Consider the following 19,350-nt stretch of genomic DNA (forward strand, 5'->3'; position numbering starts at 1 on the left):
CACACTTGGCGATATATCGACCGTTCAATTGAACGGCCGATATATTGGGAGCACGGCGGCGGGTGAGTATCCCCAGTATGTCTGTGAACGATGTCCTTCGCAAACGTATCTCATCTGCTCTGCAGCACAGCTGATGGCCGAATATATCTGCAGATATATCTGCGCACCTGGCTGTGTGTACAGATGGTCAGCTGACCGCCCATACACTTGCTGCAGGGACCACCGGTGACTGACACCTCAGCTGGACGTGTGACGTCTGGGCACACACATCGAGCGGCCGATTGGTAAGTCTGTATAGCTTACCTGAGCAGCTGCTGTGTCGGCAAACTGTATACCCAGCTTTATTCGCATCACAGATGCAGCAAAACCACACTCACCGTGCCCTAGAGACACTCGGCTCTGACTTTAACTGCACAGGAATTAGTTTGAAACACGTACAAAGTCGCAGATGAAGCGCAACATAACTTGGCGTGTGAGAAAGCCGTGGACTCTGCAAGCATAGCGCATCGCGTGCAGCTTCAGACTCATTCGCACACAGATGTACCAAGGTCACGCATCAAAGTGATCACTGTAATCTAACAGTAGTTTTGTTGCTTCCAGTTGTCGTCTGTGATATTATGAGGCACATTTACAGCGAAAAAGTCGCGCGGCACGGTCAAGGTGCACAGGATCTGGCGCACAGAGGAGGGCTGTTTGGCGCGACTGAAACCACAGTGTATGAGGATACATCTGTAAACAATTGCCAGACTGTGATTGGTTGCTATGGAGAACATCTCCACTTTTGGAAACCTGCACCTTAGTAAATTTCCGCTTAAGAGTAGTGAAATCTGTTTATTTTCACTCTTCAACTTCCTTCAGCGCCATTGAAATGAAGCGAACGCCAGTGAAAACGATGCGTTATAAAAGATTTGTCCTAAAGCAATATGGAAATAGGAGAAGCATTGAATACGCTTGTGGCCTGCAGCTTGTAGATTATTCTAGTACTCAATCAAAATGTATTATGCAGTTGTTGTGTGAGCCTGGTCTCTATATGTTGCTGTGTGCCTCTTCTGTGTCCGGCATCATCATATATGTGGAAGATTGTTTCATGAGGGAGGGGGGGTGAATTGCATATTTCCGAATTTTCCGTGTTTGAATAACTTGGGGCTGGTGCTGAGTTGACTGCAATCGTTCCCCACCTACAGGCGTAAATGCGCTCGCTGAAAAACAGGCGGGGTAGCTAATGCTGGAGAGCTTGCAGATGGCGCGGCTTGGACAGGTGTATAGGAGTCTGGTTGCAGATCTGCCAGTCTGTCCCTTTTCCCCTTGATACAGCCTCTACAGTCGTATCAGAATCTTGTATGGATACGTCGGCATTACGGACACTCGCTAATTTCGGTAACTTCCTCTACGCATTCGGCGTCGTGTTCACTCTCCATCAGCCCCTTTGTGTGCCATTGCTGGCATCTATTGTTCATTCCTCCGTAGCTTTACATGTGCAGGGAGGTGGCACAACACATACAGCACTCTTCTATTCACTAATAATTGTGGGGACGTGTTACTGCATAGCTCTGTATTCTGTTACACTGTATGATCACTGGCTGCTTTCTGCCTTTTTTTAAACAGCTTTTTTTTTTGTTTTTATTGTAGCCAGTGGACATCACTTCTGCAATGAATGAACGTGCTGTGGCCCAGACCAGGCTCACAGGGAATCCGTTTGACCTTGAAGCTTTGTCTATGCTGAACCGCGCACAGGAGCAGGTCAGTTACCCTGCATGTCTTGTCTCCGATGTGGTCAGACTGTATTTCTAGGAGTAGCCAGACTGTGTCCAATGTGTATTAGTAATGTCAAGCAAAATGTTTATAATAGTTTTCTCATGATCACATGACCACTTGGTCACACACTATAACTCTAAGGGACTTGGACCTGGTCACTCTTTATAACTGCTAGATGTGGATTTGGTCACACTGTATAGCCCCAGTAAGCCCTCTATGCTTCTAAGCACCATGTACTGTATGCAGGGGAAGCTACAGGATAAGCCCTCAGTGCTTCTAAGCACCATGTACTGTATGCAGGGGAAGCCCAGTGCTCCTAAAATCACCATGTACTGTATACAGGGGAAGCTACAGGGTCAGTCCTCAGTGCTTCTAAGCACCATGTACTGTATGCAGGGGAAGCCCAGTGCTCCTAAAATCACCATGTACTGTATGCAGGGGAAGCTACAGGGTCAGTCCTCAGTGCTTCTAAGCACCATGTACTGTATGCAGGGGAAGCCCAGTGCTCCTAAAATCACCATGTACTGTATGCAGGGGAAGCTACAGGGTCAGTCCTCAGTGCTTCTAAGCACCATGTACTGTATGCAGGGGAAGCTACAGGATAAGCCATCAGTGCTTCTAAGCACCATGTACTGTATACAGGGGAAGCTACAGGGTCAGTCCTCAGTGCTTCTAAGCACCATGTACTGTATGCAGGGGAAGCTACAGGGTCAGTCCTCAGTGCTTCTAAGCGCCATGTACTGTATGCAGGGGAAGCTACAGGATAAGCCCTCAGTGCTTCTAAGCACCATGTACTGTATGCAGGGGAAGCTACAGGATAAGCCCCCAGTGCTTCTAAGCACCATGTACTGTATACAGGGGAAGCTACAGGGTCAGTCCTCAGTGCTTCTAAGCACCATGTACTGTATGCAGGGGAAGCTACAGGGTCAGTCCTCAGTGCTTCTAAGCGCCATGTACTGTATGCAGGGGAAGCTACAGGATAAGCCCTCAGTGCTTCTAAGCACCATGTCCTGTATGCAGGGGAAGCTACAGGATAAGCCCTCAGTGCTTCTAAGCACCATGTACTGTATGCAGGGGAAGCTACAGGGTCAGTCCTCAGTGCTTCTAAGCGCCATGTACTGTATGCAGGGGAAGCTACAGGATAAGCCCTCAGTGCTTCTAAGCGCCATGTACTGTATACAGGGGAAGCTACAGGATAAGCCCTCAGTGCTTCTAAGCACCATGTACTGTATGCAGGGGAAGCTACAGGATAAGCCCCCAGTGCTTCTAAGCACCATGTACTGTATGCAGGGGAAGCTACAGGATAAGCCCTCAGTGCTTCTAAGCACCATGTACTGTATACAGGGGAAGCTACAGGATAAGCCCTCAGTGCTTCTAAGCACCATGTACTGTATGCAGGGGAAGCTACAGGATCAGTCCTCAGTGCTTCTAAGCGCCATGTACTGTATGCAGGGGAAGCTACAGGATAAGCCCTCAGTGCTTCTAAGCGCCATGTACTGTATACAGGGGAAGCTACAGGATAAGCCCTCAGTGCTTCTAAGCACCATGTACTGTATACAGGGGAAGCTACAGGGTCAGTCCTCAGTGCTTCTAAGCACCATGTACTGTATGCAGGGGAAGCTACAGGGTCAGTCCTCAGTGCTTCTAAGCGCCATGTACTGTATGCAGGGGAAGCTACAGGATAAGCCCTCAGTGCTTCTAAGCACCATGTACTGTATGCAGGGGAAGCTACAGGATAAGCCCCCAGTGCTTCTAAGCACCATGTACTGTATACAGGGGAAGCTACAGGGTCAGTCCTCAGTGCTTCTAAGCACCATGTACTGTATGCAGGGGAAGCTACAGGGTCAGTCCTCAGTGCTTCTAAGCGCCATGTACTGTATGCAGGGGAAGCTACAGGATAAGCCCTCAGTGCTTCTAAGCACCATGTCCTGTATGCAGGGGAAGCTACAGGATAAGCCCTCAGTGCTTCTAAGCACCATGTACTGTATGCAGGGGAAGCTACAGGGTCAGTCCTCAGTGCTTCTAAGCGCCATGTACTGTATGCAGGGGAAGCTACAGGATAAGCCCTCAGTGCTTCTAAGCGCCATGTACTGTATACAGGGGAAGCTACAGGATAAGCCCTCAGTGCTTCTAAGCACCATGTACTGTATGCAGGGGAAGCTACAGGGTCAGTCCTCAGTGCTTCTAAGCACCATGTACTGTATGCAGGGGAAGCTACAGGATAAGCCCTCAGTGCTTCTAAGCACCATGTACTGTATACAGGGGAAGCTACAGGATAAGCCCTCAGTGCTTCTAAGCGCCATGTACTGTATACAGGGGAAGCTACAGGATAAGCCCTCAGTGCTTCTAAGCACCATGTACTGTATGCAGGGGAAGCTACAGGATCAGTCCTCAGTGCTTCTAAGCGCCATGTACTGTATGCAGGGGAAGCTACAGGATAAGCCCTCAGTGCTTCTAAGCGCCATGTACTGTATACAGGGGAAGCTACAGGATAAGCCCTCAGTGCTTCTAAGCGCCATGTACTGTATGCAGGGGAAGCTACAGGGTCAGTCCTCAGTGCTTCTAAACGCCATGTACTGTATGCAGGGGAAGCTACAGGGTCAGTCCTCAGTGCTTCTAAGCGCCATGTACTGTATGCAGGGGAAGCTACAGGGTCAGTCCTCAGTGCTTCTAAGCGCCATGTACTGTATGCAGGGGAAGCTACAGGGTCAGTCCTCAGTGCTTCTAAGCACCATGTACTGTATGCAGGGGAAGCTACAGGGTCAGTCCTCAGTGCTTCTAAGCGCCATGTACTGTATGCAGGGGAAGCTACAGGGTCAGTCCTCAGTGCTTCTAAGCACCATGTACTGTATGCAGGGGAAGCTACAGGATAAGCCCTCAGTGCTTCTAAGCACCATGTACTGTATGCAGGGGAAGCTACAGGGTCAGTCCTCAGTGCTTCTAAGCGCCATGTACTGTATGCAGGGGAAGCTACAGGGTCAGTCCTCAGTGCTTCTAAGCCCCATGTCCTGTATGCAGGGGAAGCTACAGGATAAGCCCTCAGTGCTTCTAAGCACCATGTACTGTATACAGGGGAAGCTACAGGGTCAGTCCTCAGTGCTTCTAAGCGCCATGTACTGTATGCAGGGGAAGCTACAGGATAAGCCCTCAGTGCTTCTAAGCGCCATGTACTGTATGCAGGGGAAGCTACAGGATAAGCCCTCAGTGCTTCTAAGCACCATGTACTGTATGCAGGGGAAGCTACAGGGTCAGTCCTCAGTGCTTCTAAGCGCCATGTACTGTATGCAGGGGAAGCTACAGGATAAGCCCTCAGTGCTTCTAAGCGCCATGTACTGTATACAGGGGAAGCTACAGGATAAGCCCTCAGTGCTTCTAAGCACCATGTACTGTATGCAGGGGAAGCTACAGGGTCAGTCCTCAGTGCTTCTAAGCGCCATGTACTGTATGCAGGGGAAGCTACAGGATAAGCCCTCAGTGCTTCTAAGCGCCATGTACTGTATACAGGGGAAGCTACAGGGTCAGTCCTCAGTGCTTCTAAGCACCATGTCCTGTATGCAGGGGAAGCTACAGGATAAGCCCTCAGTGCTTCTAAGCACCATGTACTGTATGCAGGGGAAGCTACAGGGTCAGTCCTCAGTGCTTCTAAGCGCCATGTACTGTATGCAGGGGAAGCTACAGGATAAGCCCTCAGTGCTTCTAAGCGCCATGTACTGTATACAGGGGAAGCTACAGGATAAGCCCTCAGTGCTTCTAAGCACCATGTACTGTATGCAGGGGAAGCTACAGGGTCAGTCCTCAGTGCTTCTAAGCACCATGTACTGTATGCAGGGGAAGCTACAGGATAAGCCCTCAGTGCTTCTAAGCACCATGTACTGTATACAGGGGAAGCTACAGGATAAGCCCTCAGTGCTTCTAAGCGCCATGTACTGTATACAGGGGAAGCTACAGGATAAGCCCTCAGTGCTTCTAAGCACCATGTACTGTATGCAGGGGAAGCTACAGGGTCAGTCCTCAGTGCTTCTAAGCGCCATGTACTGTATGCAGGGGAAGCTACAGGATAAGCCCTCAGTGCTTCTAAGCGCCATGTACTGTATACAGGGGAAGCTACAGGATAAGCCCTCAGTGCTTCTAAGCGCCATGTACTGTATGCAGGGGAAGCTACAGGGTCAGTCCTCAGTGCTTCTAAACGCCATGTACTGTATGCAGGGGAAGCTACAGGGTCAGTCCTCAGTGCTTCTAAGCGCCATGTACTGTATGCAGGGGAAGCTACAGGGTCAGTCCTCAGTGCTTCTAAGCGCCATGTACTGTATGCAGGGGAAGCTACAGGGTCAGTCCTCAGTGCTTCTAAGCCCCATGTCCTGTATGCAGGGGAAGCTACAGGATAAGCCCTCAGTGCTTCTAAGCACCATGTACTGTATACAGGGGAAGCTACAGGGTCAGTCCTCAGTGCTTCTAAGCGCCATGTACTGTATGCAGGGGAAGCTACAGGATAAGTCCTCAGTGCTTCTAAGCGCCATGTACTGTATGCAGGGGAAGCTACAGGATAAGCCCTCAGTGCTTCTAAGCACCATGTACTGTATGCAGGGGAAGCTACAGGATAAGCCCTCAGTGCTTCTAAGCACCATGTACTGTATGCAGGGGAAGCCCAGTGCTCCTAAAATCACCATGTACTGTATGCAGGGGAAGCTACAGGGTCAGTCCTCAGTGCTTCTAAGCACCATGTACTGTATGCAGGGGAAGCCCAGTGCTCCTAAAATCACCATGTACTGTATGCAGGGGAAGCTACAGGGTCAGTCCTCAGTGCTTCTAAGCACCATGTACTGTATGCAGGGGAAGCTACAGGATAAGCCCTCAGTGCTTCTAAGCACCATGTACTGTATACAGGGGAAGCTACAGGGTCAGTCCTCAGTGCTTCTAAGCACCATGTACTGTATGCAGGGGAAGCTACAGGGTCAGTCCTCAGTGCTTCTAAGCGCCATGTACTGTATGCAGGGGAAGCTACAGGATAAGCCCTCAGTGCTTCTAAGCACCATGTACTGTATGCAGGGGAAGCTACAGGATAAGCCCCCAGTGCTTCTAAGCACCATGTACTGTATACAGGGGAAGCTACAGGGTCAGTCCTCAGTGCTTCTAAGCACCATGTACTGTATGCAGGGGAAGCTACAGGGTCAGTCCTCAGTGCTTCTAAGCGCCATGTACTGTATGCAGGGGAAGCTACAGGATAAGCCCTCAGTGCTTCTAAGCACCATGTCCTGTATGCAGGGGAAGCTACAGGATAAGCCCTCAGTGCTTCTAAGCACCATGTACTGTATGCAGGGGAAGCTACAGGGTCAGTCCTCAGTGCTTCTAAGCGCCATGTACTGTATGCAGGGGAAGCTACAGGATAAGCCCTCAGTGCTTCTAAGCGCCATGTACTGTATACAGGGGAAGCTACAGGATAAGCCCTCAGTGCTTCTAAGCACCATGTACTGTATGCAGGGGAAGCTACAGGATAAGCCCTCAGTGCTTCTAAGCGCCATGTACTGTATACAGGGGAAGCTACAGGATAAGCCCTCAGTGCTTCTAAGCACCATGTACTGTATGCAGGGGAAGCTACAGGGTCAGTCCTCAGTGCTTCTAAGCGCCATGTACTGTATGCAGGGGAAGCTACAGGATAAGCCCTCAGTGCTTCTAAGCACCATGTACTGTATGCAGGGGAAGCTACAGGATAAGCCCCCAGTGCTTCTAAGCACCATGTACTGTATACAGGGGAAGCTACAGGGTCAGTCCTCAGTGCTTCTAAGCACCATGTACTGTATGCAGGGGAAGCTACAGGGTCAGTCCTCAGTGCTTCTAAGCGCCATGTACTGTATGCAGGGGAAGCTACAGGATAAGCCCTCAGTGCTTCTAAGCACCATGTCCTGTATGCAGGGGAAGCTACAGGATAAGCCCTCAGTGCTTCTAAGCACCATGTACTGTATGCAGGGGAAGCTACAGGGTCAGTCCTCAGTGCTTCTAAGCGCCATGTACTGTATGCAGGGGAAGCTACAGGATAAGCCCTCAGTGCTTCTAAGCGCCATGTACTGTATACAGGGGAAGCTACAGGATAAGCCCTCAGTGCTTCTAAGCACCATGTACTGTATGCAGGGGAAGCTACAGGGTCAGTCCTCAGTGCTTCTAAGCGCCATGTACTGTATGCAGGGGAAGCTACAGGATAAGCCCTCAGTGCTTCTAAGCGCCATGTACTGTATACAGGGGAAGCTACAGGGTCAGTCCTCAGTGCTTCTAAGCACCATGTCCTGTATGCAGGGGAAGCTACAGGATAAGCCCTCAGTGCTTCTAAGCACCATGTACTGTATGCAGGGGAAGCTACAGGGTCAGTCCTCAGTGCTTCTAAGCGCCATGTACTGTATGCAGGGGAAGCTACAGGATAAGCCCTCAGTGCTTCTAAGCGCCATGTACTGTATACAGGGGAAGCTACAGGATAAGCCCTCAGTGCTTCTAAGCACCATGTACTGTATGCAGGGGAAGCTACAGGGTCAGTCCTCAGTGCTTCTAAGCACCATGTACTGTATGCAGGGGAAGCTACAGGATAAGCCCTCAGTGCTTCTAAGCACCATGTACTGTATACAGGGGAAGCTACAGGATAAGCCCTCAGTGCTTCTAAGCGCCATGTACTGTATACAGGGGAAGCTACAGGATAAGCCCTCAGTGCTTCTAAGCACCATGTACTGTATGCAGGGGAAGCTACAGGGTCAGTCCTCAGTGCTTCTAAGCGCCATGTACTGTATGCAGGGGAAGCTACAGGATAAGCCCTCAGTGCTTCTAAGCGCCATGTACTGTATACAGGGGAAGCTACAGGATAAGCCCTCAGTGCTTCTAAGCGCCATGTACTGTATGCAGGGGAAGCTACAGGGTCAGTCCTCAGTGCTTCTAAACGCCATGTACTGTATGCAGGGGAAGCTACAGGGTCAGTCCTCAGTGCTTCTAAGCGCCATGTACTGTATGCAGGGGAAGCTACAGGGTCAGTCCTCAGTGCTTCTAAGCGCCATGTACTGTATGCAGGGGAAGCTACAGGGTCAGTCCTCAGTGCTTCTAAGCCCCATGTCCTGTATGCAGGGGAAGCTACAGGATAAGCCCTCAGTGCTTCTAAGCACCATGTACTGTATACAGGGGAAGCTACAGGGTCAGTCCTCAGTGCTTCTAAGCGCCATGTACTGTATGCAGGGGAAGCTACAGGATAAGCCCTCAGTGCTTCTAAGCGCCATGTACTGTATGCAGGGGAAGCTACAGGATAAGCCCTCAGTGCTTCTAAGCACCATGTACTGTATGCAGGGGAAGCTACAGGATAAGCCCTCAGTGCTTCTAAGCACCATGTACTGTATGCAGGGGAAGCCCAGTGCTCCTAAAATCACCATGTACTGTATGCAGGGGAAGCTACAGGGTCAGTCCTCAGTGCTTCTAAGCACCATGTACTGTATGCAGGGGAAGCCCAGTGCTCCTAAAATCACCATGTACTGTATGCAGGGGAAGCTACAGGGTCAGTCCTCAGTGCTTCTAAGCACCATGTACTGTATGCAGGGGAAGCTACAGGATAAGCCCTCAGTGCTTCTAAGCACCATGTACTGTATACAGGGGAAGCTACAGGGTCAGTCCTCAGTGCTTCTAAGCACCATGTACTGTATGCAGGGGAAGCTACAGGGTCAGTCCTCAGTGCTTCTAAGCGCCATGTACTGTATGCAGGGGAAGCTACAGGATAAGCCCTCAGTGCTTCTAAGCACCATGTACTGTATGCAGGGGAAGCTACAGGATAAGCCCCCAGTGCTTCTAAGCACCATGTACTGTATACAGGGGAAGCTACAGGGTCAGTCCTCAGTGCTTCTAAGCACCATGTACTGTATGCAGGGGAAGCTACAGGGTCAGTCCTCAGTGCTTCTAAGCGCCATGTACTGTATGCAGGGGAAGCTACAGGATAAGCCCTCAGTGCTTCTAAGCACCATGTCCTGTATGCAGGGGAAGCTACAGGATAAGCCCTCAGTGCTTCTAAGCACCATGTACTGTATGCAGGGGAAGCTACAGGGTCAGTCCTCAGTGCTTCTAAGCGCCATGTACTGTATGCAGGGGAAGCTACAGGATAAGCCCTCAGTGCTTCTAAGCGCCATGTACTGTATACAGGGGAAGCTACAGGATAAGCCCTCAGTGCTTCTAAGCACCATGTACTGTATGCAGGGGAAGCTACAGGGTCAGTCCTCAGTGCTTCTAAGCGCCATGTACTGTATGCAGGGGAAGCTACAGGATAAGCCCTCAGTGCTTCTAAGCGCCATGTACTGTATACAGGGGAAGCTACAGGGTCAGTCCTCAGTGCTTCTAAGCACCATGTCCTGTATGCAGGGGAAGCTACAGGATAAGCCCTCAGTGCTTCTAAGCACCATGTACTGTATGCAGGGGAAGCTACAGGGTCAGTCCTCAGTGCTTCTAAGCGCCATGTACTGTATGCAGGGGAAGCTACAGGATAAGCCCTCAGTGCTTCTAAGCGCCATGTACTGTATACAGGGGAAGCTACAGGATAAGCCCTCAGTGCTTCTAAGCACCATGTACTGTATGCAGGGGAAGCTACAGGGTCAGTCCTCAGTGCTTCTAAGCACCATGTACTGTATGCAGGGGAAGCTACAGGATAAGCCCTCAGTGCTTCTAAGCACCATGTACTGTATACAGGGGAAGCTACAGGATAAGCCCTCAGTGCTTCTAAGCGCCATGTACTGTATACAGGGGAAGCTACAGGATAAGCCCTCAGTGCTTCTAAGCACCATGTACTGTATGCAGGGGAAGCTACAGGGTCAGTCCTCAGTGCTTCTAAGCGCCATGTACTGTATGCAGGGGAAGCTACAGGATAAGCCCTCAGTGCTTCTAAGCGCCATGTACTGTATACAGGGGAAGCTACAGGATAAGCCCTCAGTGCTTCTAAGCGCCATGTACTGTATGCAGGGGAAGCTACAGGGTCAGTCCTCAGTGCTTCTAAACGCCATGTACTGTATGCAGGGGAAGCTACAGGGTCAGTCCTCAGTGCTTCTAAGCGCCATGTACTGTATGCAGGGGAAGCTACAGGGTCAGTCCTCAGTGCTTCTAAGCGCCATGTACTGTATGCAGGGGAAGCTACAGGGTCAGTCCTCAGTGCTTCTAAGCCCCATGTCCTGTATGCAGGGGAAGCTACAGGATAAGCCCTCAGTGCTTCTAAGCACCATGTACTGTATACAGGGGAAGCTACAGGGTCAGTCCTCAGTGCTTCTAAGCGCCATGTACTGTATGCAGGGGAAGCTACAGGATAAGCCCTCAGTGCTTCTAAGCGCCATGTACTGTATGCAGGGGAAGCTACAGGATAAGCCCTCAGTGCTTCTAAGCACCATGTACTGTATGCAGGGGAAGCTACAGGATAAGCCCTCAGTGCTTCTAAGCACCATGTACTGTATGCAGGGGAAGCCCAGTGCTCCTAAAATCACCATGTACTGTATGCAGGGGAAGCTACAGGGTCAGTCCTCAGTGCTTCTAAGCACCATGTACTGTATGCAGGGGAAGCCCAGTGCTCCTAAAATCACCATGTACTGTATGCAGGGGAAGCTACAGGGTCAGTCCTCAGTGCTTCTAAGCACCATGTACTGTATGCAGGGGAAGCTACAGGATAAGCCCTCAGTGCTTCTAAGCACCATGTACTGTATACAGGGGAAGCTACAGGGTCAGTCCTCAGTGCTTCTAAGCACCATGTACTGTATGCAGGGGAAGCTACAGGGTCAGTCCTCAGTGCTTCTAAGCGCCATGTACTGTATGCAGGGGAAGCTACAGGATAAGCCCTCAGTGCTTCTAAGCACCATGTACTGTATGCAGGGGAAGCTACAGGATAAGCCCCCAGTGCTTCTAAGCACCATGTACTGTATACAGGGGAAGCTACAGGGTCAGTCCTCAGTGCTTCTAAGCACCATGTACTGTATGCAGGGGAAGCTACAGGGTCAGTCCTCAGTGCTTCTAAGCGCCATGTACTGTATGCAGGGGAAGCTACAGGATAAGCCCTCAGTGCTTCTAAGCACCATGTCCTGTATGCAGGGGAAGCTACAGGATAAGCCCTCAGTGCTTCTAAGCACCATGTACTGTATGCAGGGGAAGCTACAGGGTCAGTCCTCAGTGCTTCTAAGCGCCATGTACTGTATGCAGGGGAAGCTACAGGATAAGCCCTCAGTGCTTCTAAGCGCCATGTACTGTATACAGGGGAAGCTACAGGATAAGCCCTCAGTGCTTCTAAGCACCATGTACTGTATGCAGGGGAAGCTACAGGGTCAGTCCTCAGTGCTTCTAAGCGCCATGTACTGTATGCAGGGGAAGCTACAGGATAAGCCCTCAGTGCTTCTAAGCGCCATGTACTGTATACAGGGGAAGCTACAGGGTCAGTCCTCAGTGCTTCTAAGCACCATGTCCTGTATGCAGGGGAAGCTACAGGATAAGCCCTCAGTGCTTCTAAGCACCATGTACTGTATGCAGGGGAAGCTACAGGGTCAGTCCTCAGTGCTTCTAAGCGCCATGTACTGTATGCAGGGGAAGCTACAGGATAAGCCCTCAGTGCTTCTAAGCGCCATGTACTGTATACAGGGGAAGCTACAGGATAAGCCCTCAGTGCTTCTAAGCACCATGTACTGTATGCAGGGGAAGCTACAGGGTCAGTCCTCAGTGCTTCTAAGCACCATGTACTGTATGCAGGGGAAGCTACAGGATAAGCCCTCAGTGCTTCTAAGCACCATGTACTGTATACAGGGGAAGCTACAGGATAAGCCCTCAGTGCTTCTAAGCGCCATGTACTGTATACAGGGGAAGCTACAGGATAAGCCCTCAGTGCTTCTAAGCACCATGTACTGTATGCAGGGGAAGCTACAGGGTCAGTCCTCAGTGCTTCTAAGCGCCATGTACTGTATGCAGGGGAAGCTACAGGATAAGCCCTCAGTGCTTCTAAGCGCCATGTACTGTATACAGGGGAAGCTACAGGATAAGCCCTCAGTGCTTCTAAGCGCCATGTACTGTATGCAGGGGAAGCTACAGGGTCAGTCCTCAGTGCTTCTAAACGCCATGTACTGTATGCAGGGGAAGCTACAGGGTCAGTCCTCAGTGCTTCTAAGCGCCATGTACTGTATGCAGGGGAAGCTACAGGGTCAGTCCTCAGTGCTTCTAAGCGCCATGTACTGTATGCAGGGGAAGCTACAGGGTCAGTCCTCAGTGCTTCTAAGCACCATGTACTGTATGCAGGGGAAGCTACAGGATAAGCCCTCAGTGCTTCTAAGCACCATGTACTGTATGCAGGGGAAGCTACAGGGTCAGTCCTCAGTGCTTCTAAGCGCCATGTCCTGTATGCAGGGGAAGCTACAGGATAAGCCCTCAGTGCTTCTAAGCACCATGTACTGTATACAGGGGAAGCTACAGGGTCAGTCCTCAGTGCTTCTAAGCGCCATGTACTGTATGCAGGGGAAGCTACAGGATAAGCCCTCAGTGCTTCTAAGCGCCATGTACTGTATGCAGGGGAAGCTACAGGATAAGCCCTCAGTGCTTCTAAGCACCATGTACTGTATGCAGGGGAAGCTACAGGATAAGCCCTCAGTGCTTCTAAGCACCATGTACTGTATGCAGGGGAAGCCCAGTGCTCCTAAAATCACCATGTACTGTATGCAGGGGAAGCTACAGGGTCAGTCCTCAGTGCTTCTAAGCACCATGTACTGTATGCAGGGGAAGCCCAGTGCTCCTAAAATCACCATGTACTGTATGCAGGGGAAGCTACAGGGTCAGTCCTCAGTGCTTCTAAGCACCATGTACTGTATGCAGGGGAAGCTACAGGATAAGCCCTCAGTGCTTCTAAGCACCATGTACTGTATACAGGGGAAGCTACAGGGTCAGTCCTCAGTGCTTCTAAGCACCATGTACTGTATGCAGGGGAAGCTACAGGGTCAGTCCTCAGTGCTTCTAAGCGCCATGTACTGTATGCAGGGGAAGCTACAGGATAAGCCCTCAGTGCTTCTAAGCGCCATGTACTGTATACAGGGGAAGCTACAGGATAAGCCCTCAGTGCTTCTAAGCACCATGTACTGTATGCAGGGGAAGCTACAGGGTCAGTCCTCAGTGCTTCTAAGCACCATGTACTGTATGCAGGGGAAGCTACAGGATAAGCCCTCAGTGCTTCTAAGCACCATGTACTGTATACAGGGGAAGCTACAGGATAAGTCCTCAGTGCTTCTAAGCGCCATGTACTGTATACAGGGGAAGCTACAGGATAAGCCCTCAGTGCTTCTAAGCACCATGTACTGTATGCAGGGGAAGCTACAGGGTCAGTCCTCAGTGCTTCTAAGCGCCATGTACTGTATGCAGGGGAAGCTACAGGATAAGCCCTCAGTGCTTCTAAGCGCCATGTACTGTATACAGGGGAAGCTACAGGATAAGCCCTCAGTGCTTCTAAGCGCCATGTACTGTATGCAGGGGAAGCTACAGGGTCAGTCCTCAGTGCTTCTAAACGCCATGTACTGTATGCAGGGGAAGCTACAGGGTCAGTCCTCAGTGCTTCTAAGCGCCATGTACTGTATGCAGGGGAAGCTACAGGATAAGCCCTCAGTGCTTCTAAGCACCATGTACTGTATGCAGGGGAAGCTACAGGGTCAGTCCTCAGTGCTTCTAAGCCCCATGTACTGTATGCAGGGGAAGCTACAGGGTCAGTCCTCAGTGCTTCTAAGCACCATGTACTGTATGCAGGGGAAGCTACAGGATAAGCCCTCAGTGCTTCTAAGCACCATGTACTGTATGCAGGGGAAGCTACAGGGTCAGTCCTCAGTGCTTCTAAGCGCCATGTACTGTATGCAGGGGAAGCTACAGGGTCAGTCCTCAGTGCTTCTAAGCGCCATGTACTGTATGCAGGGGAAGCTACAGGATAAGCCCTCAGTGCTTCTAAGCGCCATGTACTGTATGCAGGGGAAGCTACAGGGTCAGTCCTCAGTGCTTCTAAGCACCATGTACTGTATGCAGGGGAAGCTACAGGATAAGCCCTCAGTGCTTCTAAGCGCCATGTACTGTATGCAGGGGAAGCTACAGGATAAGCCCTCAGTGCTTCTAAGCGCCATGTACTGTATGCAGGGGAAGCTACATGGTCAGTCCTCAGTGCTTCTAAGCGCCATGTACTGTATGCAGGGGAAGCTACAGGATAAGCCCTCAGTGCTTCTAAGCGCCATGTACTGTATGCAGGGGAAGCTACAGGGTCAGTCCTCAGTGCTTCTAAGCGCCATGTACTGTATGCAGGGGAAGCTACAGGGTCAGTCCTCAGTGCTTCTAAGCGCCATGTACTGTATGCAGGGGAAGCTACAGGATAAGCCCTCAGTGCTTCTAAGCGCCATGTACTGTATGCAGGGGAAGCTACAGGATAAGCCCTCAGTGCTTCTAAGCGCCATGTACTGTATGCAGGGGAAGCTACAGGGTCAGTCCTCAGTGCTTCTAAGCACCATGTACTGTATACAGGGGAAGCTACAGGGTCAGTCCTCAGTGCTTCTAAGCGCCATGTTCTGTATGCAGGGGAAGCTACAGGATAAGCCCTCAGTGCTTCTAAGCACCATGTACTGTATACAGGGGAAGCTACAGGATAACCCCTCAGTGCTTCTAAGCGCCATGTTCTGTATGCAGGGGAAGCTACAGGATAAGCCCTCAGTGCTTCTAAGCGCCATGTTCTGTATGCAGTGGAAGCTACAGGATAAGCCCTCAGTGCTTCTAAGCACCATGTACTGTATGCAGGGGAAGCTACAGGGTAAGCCCTCAGTGCTTCTAAGCACCATGTACTGTATGCAGGGGAAGCTACAGGATAAGCCCTCAGTGCTTCTAAGCACCATGTACTGTATGCAGGGGAAGCTACAGGATAAGCCCTCAGTGCTTCTAAGCACCATGTACTGTATGCAGGGGAAGCTACAGGATAAGCCCTCAGTGCTTCTAAGCACCATGTACTGTATGCAGGGGAAGCTACAGGATAAGCCCTCAGTGCTTCTAAGCACCATGTACTGTATGCAGGGGAAGCTACAGGATAAGCCCCCAGTGCTTCTAAGCCCCATGTACTGTATGCAGGGGAAGCTACAGGATAAGCCCCCAGTGCTTCTAAGCGCCATGTACTGTATGCAGGGGAAGCTACAGGGTCAGTCCTCAGTGCTTCTAAGCACCATGTACTGTATGCAGGGGAAGCTACAGGATAAGCCCTCAGTGCTTCTAAGCCCCATGTACTGTATGCAGGGGAAGCTACAGGATAAGCCCTCAGTGCTTCTAAGCGCCATGTACTGTATGCAGGGGAAGCTACAGGGTCAGTCCTCAGTGCTTCTAAGCACCATGTACTGTATACAGGGGAAGCTACAGGGTCAGTCCTCAGTGCTTCTAAGCCCCATGTACTGTATGCAGGGGAAGCTACAGGGTCAGTCCTCAGTGCTTCTAAGCCCCATGTACTGTATGCAGGGGAAGCTACAGGGTCAGTCCTCAGTGCTTCTAAGCGCCATGTACTGTATGCAGGGGAAGCTACAGGGTCAGTCCTCAGTGCTTCTAAGCGCCATGTACTGTATGCAGGGGAAGCTACAGGATAAGCCCTCAGTGCTTCTAAGCGCCATGTACTGTATGCAGGGGAAGCTACAGGGTCAGTCCTCAGTGCTTCTAAGCGCCATGTACTGTATGCAGGGGAAGCTACAGGATAAGCCCTCAGTACTTCTAAGCCCCATGTACTGTATGCAGGGGAAGCTACAGGATAAGCCCTCAGTGCTTCTAAGCGCCATGTACTGTATGCAGGGGAAGCTACAGGGTCAGTCCTCAGTGCTTCTAAGCACCATGTACTGTATGCAGGGGAAGCTACAGGATAAGTCCTCAGTGCTTCTAAGCGCCATGTACTGTATGCAGGGGAAGCTACAGGATAAGCCCTCAGTGCTTCTAAGCACCATGTACTGTATGCAGGGTAAGCTACAGGATAAGCCCCCAGTGCTTCTAAGCGCCATGTACTGTATGCAGGGGAAGCTACAGGATAAGCCCTCAGTGCTTCTAAGCGCCATGTACTGTATGCAGGGGAAGCTACAGGGTCAGTCCTCAGTGCTTCTAAGCACCATGTACTGTATGCAGGGGAAGCTACAGGGTCAGTCCTCAGTGCTTCTAAGCGCCATGTACTGTATGCAGGGGAAGCTACAGGGTCAGTCCTCAGTGCTTCTAAGCACCATGTACTGTATGCAGGGGAAGCTACAGGATAAGCCCTCAGTGCTTCTAAGCACCATGTACTGTATACAGGGGAAGCTACAGGGTCAGTCCTCAGTGCTTCTAAGCGCCATGTACTGTATGCAGGGGAAGCTACAGGGTCAGTCCTCAGTGCTTCTAAGCCCCATGTACTGTATGCAGGGGAAGCTACAGGATAAGCCCTCAGTGCTTCTAAGCACCATGTACTGTATGCAGGGGAAGCTACAGGATAAGCCCTCAGTGCTTCTAAGCGCCATGTACTGTATACAGGGGAAGCTACAGGGTCAGTCCTCAGTGCTTCTAAGCGCCATGTACTGTATGCAGGGGAAGCTACAGGATAACCCCTCAGTGCTTCTAAGCACCATGTACTGTATGCAGGGGAAGCTACAGGATAAGTCCTCAGTGCTTCTAAGCGCCATGTACTGTATGCAGGGGAAGCTACAGGATAAGCCCTCAGTGCTTCTAAGCGCCATGTACTGTATGCAGGGGAAGCTACAGGGTAAACCCTCGGTGCTTCCACCATCATGGGGATTGTTCGGCATGGAGTGAATGGCATAACTGTAGTATGGAAGTAATAAATACTGTATTCCCCCTAATGTTATCACATGGGCGTTATACACTGTTGTGCACTAGAGAGGCTGATACTACCCTGCACATATTTTTTTTGGTCCCTTCAGTTTTGCCCTCGTTAGTTGTAAGAAGATAGAAATTATTGTATCAGAAACTTCAATGTTTGGTTACAGAAGTGGTGTTATGAGGAGGGATTTGGACTGACAGTCCATAGCCATGCCAGCTAGCACGATAGAAGCTTATACAAATATGATGACCTGCACCCATCTTCAAAAGGAACTAGAATACTGAGTGAACAGTTTGAAGGCTTCATCAAGAACTATTTAAAGTAGAAGAGGGGGACAGTGAACCAAACATGAAAAAAGAAATCTGCTCCCCCAATAAAGGATGTATTATTTCTGCTGGCAAATGGATCAGGAAGCATATCCACAGCAACAGAAAATGATTCAGAACAAAACCAAATACACACAGGCAGAGAGATGAACATGAACATACCTAGGAACAGGAGAAATAAGTAAACAAATAAAAGTCTAAGAGCAATGTGTTCAAATGCTACGAGTTTAGGAAATAAAATCCCTGAACTAATTGTAATAATGACAAGGGATGATCTTGGATATTGTGGCTATTACGGAGTCATGGTGCGATGAAAATCATGACTGTGACATAGCTATACCGGGATATACTTTATTAAGGAAGGACGGAATGGGAAGAATAGGCGGAGGAGTAGCAATGTATATCAAGGAAAGCATAATTGCTACGTTAATACATAGTATTGAAGAAAAAAACGAGTCCCTTTGGGTGACTATAGAAACAGGGGAGAAAGTGATTCTTCGTATTGGGGTGATCTACAGACCACCAGGTCAGGAAGAGGAACTGGACAATAAACTACTGCAGGACATCACTAAAATGGCATTAAAAGGAGAGGTTATAATCATGGGAGATTTTAATCTACCCAATATAAACTGGGAGGTGTCTGTGGCAAGTTCCACTAGAAGTAGGGACATCCTGAATTCATTGCAGGGAGCCTCCCTCCAGCAATTGGTGAGGGAGCCCACTCGAAAAGACGCAATATTAGACTTAATACTTACAAATGGAGACAGAATATCTGATGTAAAATTTGGTGAAAACCTGGGATCCAGTGATCATCAAGCAGAATGGTTCAGAATAAAGACAGATACTGACTCACCCCATACAAAAACAAAGGTGTTAGATTTTAGGAAGGCTGATATTGCAGGGATGGGAAGATGTGTAAGCCAATCTTTGACAGAGTGGAGGAACATGAAAGGCGCGCAGGAGAGGTGGGAAAATGTAAAAAGTGCAATATTAAAGGCAACAGACCTTTGTATCAAAAGGGTTAGAAAAACCACAAGGAAAAGGAAGCCAGTGTGGTTTGGGAAAGAGGTAACAAGTATTGTGAAAGCAAAAAAGATGGCCTTTAGGAAATACAAGCAGACGCAAAGTAATGAAGACAAAGAGGAGTATCTTGTAAAACAGAAGGAGGCTAAGAAAGTAATCAGATGTGCAAAGGCAAAAGCTGAGGAGAAAATGGCACAGTCAGTGGGTAAAGGGGGCAAAACGTTTTTTAAGTATATAAGCGAAAGTAGAAAAACAGAAGGTGGAATAAAAAGACTAAAGACTGAAAGAGGGAGTCTTGTTGAGGGAGACAATGTAATAGCTGATCATCCTAATAATTATTTTTGTTCAGTATTCACTACTGAAAGGAGAGGGAAAGGGGCCACAGTTAAGTTGCAGGTGTAATCAGAAAAATGAGGTAGGAACAAACACATTTAC

The 19,350-nt window shown here is 49.9% G+C and overlaps 1 protein-coding gene across 5 annotated transcripts in view; it reads left to right on the forward strand.

Moving 5' to 3' along the window:
* The window catches only part of SON (SON DNA and RNA binding protein), a 109,823-nt gene that overhangs the window by 73,505 nt on the left and 16,968 nt on the right, over positions 1-19,350 (forward strand). For all 5 annotated transcript variants that reach the window (XR_015874868.1, XR_015874869.1, XM_088461671.1 and 2 more), the window contains exon 7: positions 1,630-1,740. Coding sequence is in view for 3 of the 5 variants with exons in the window: in XM_088461671.1 (XP_088317797.1) it covers positions 1,630-1,740 (111 nt within the window). In the remaining 2 variants the exon portion in view is untranslated. The remainder of the gene's footprint in view (positions 1-1,629; positions 1,741-19,350) is intronic.

The sequence above is a fragment of the Taudactylus pleione genome, unplaced genomic scaffold (genome assembly GCF_031769625.1).
Source record: "Taudactylus pleione unplaced genomic scaffold, aTauple2 ptg001086l, whole genome shotgun sequence".
Classification (NCBI taxonomy): domain Eukaryota; kingdom Metazoa; phylum Chordata; class Amphibia; order Anura; family Myobatrachidae; genus Taudactylus; species Taudactylus pleione.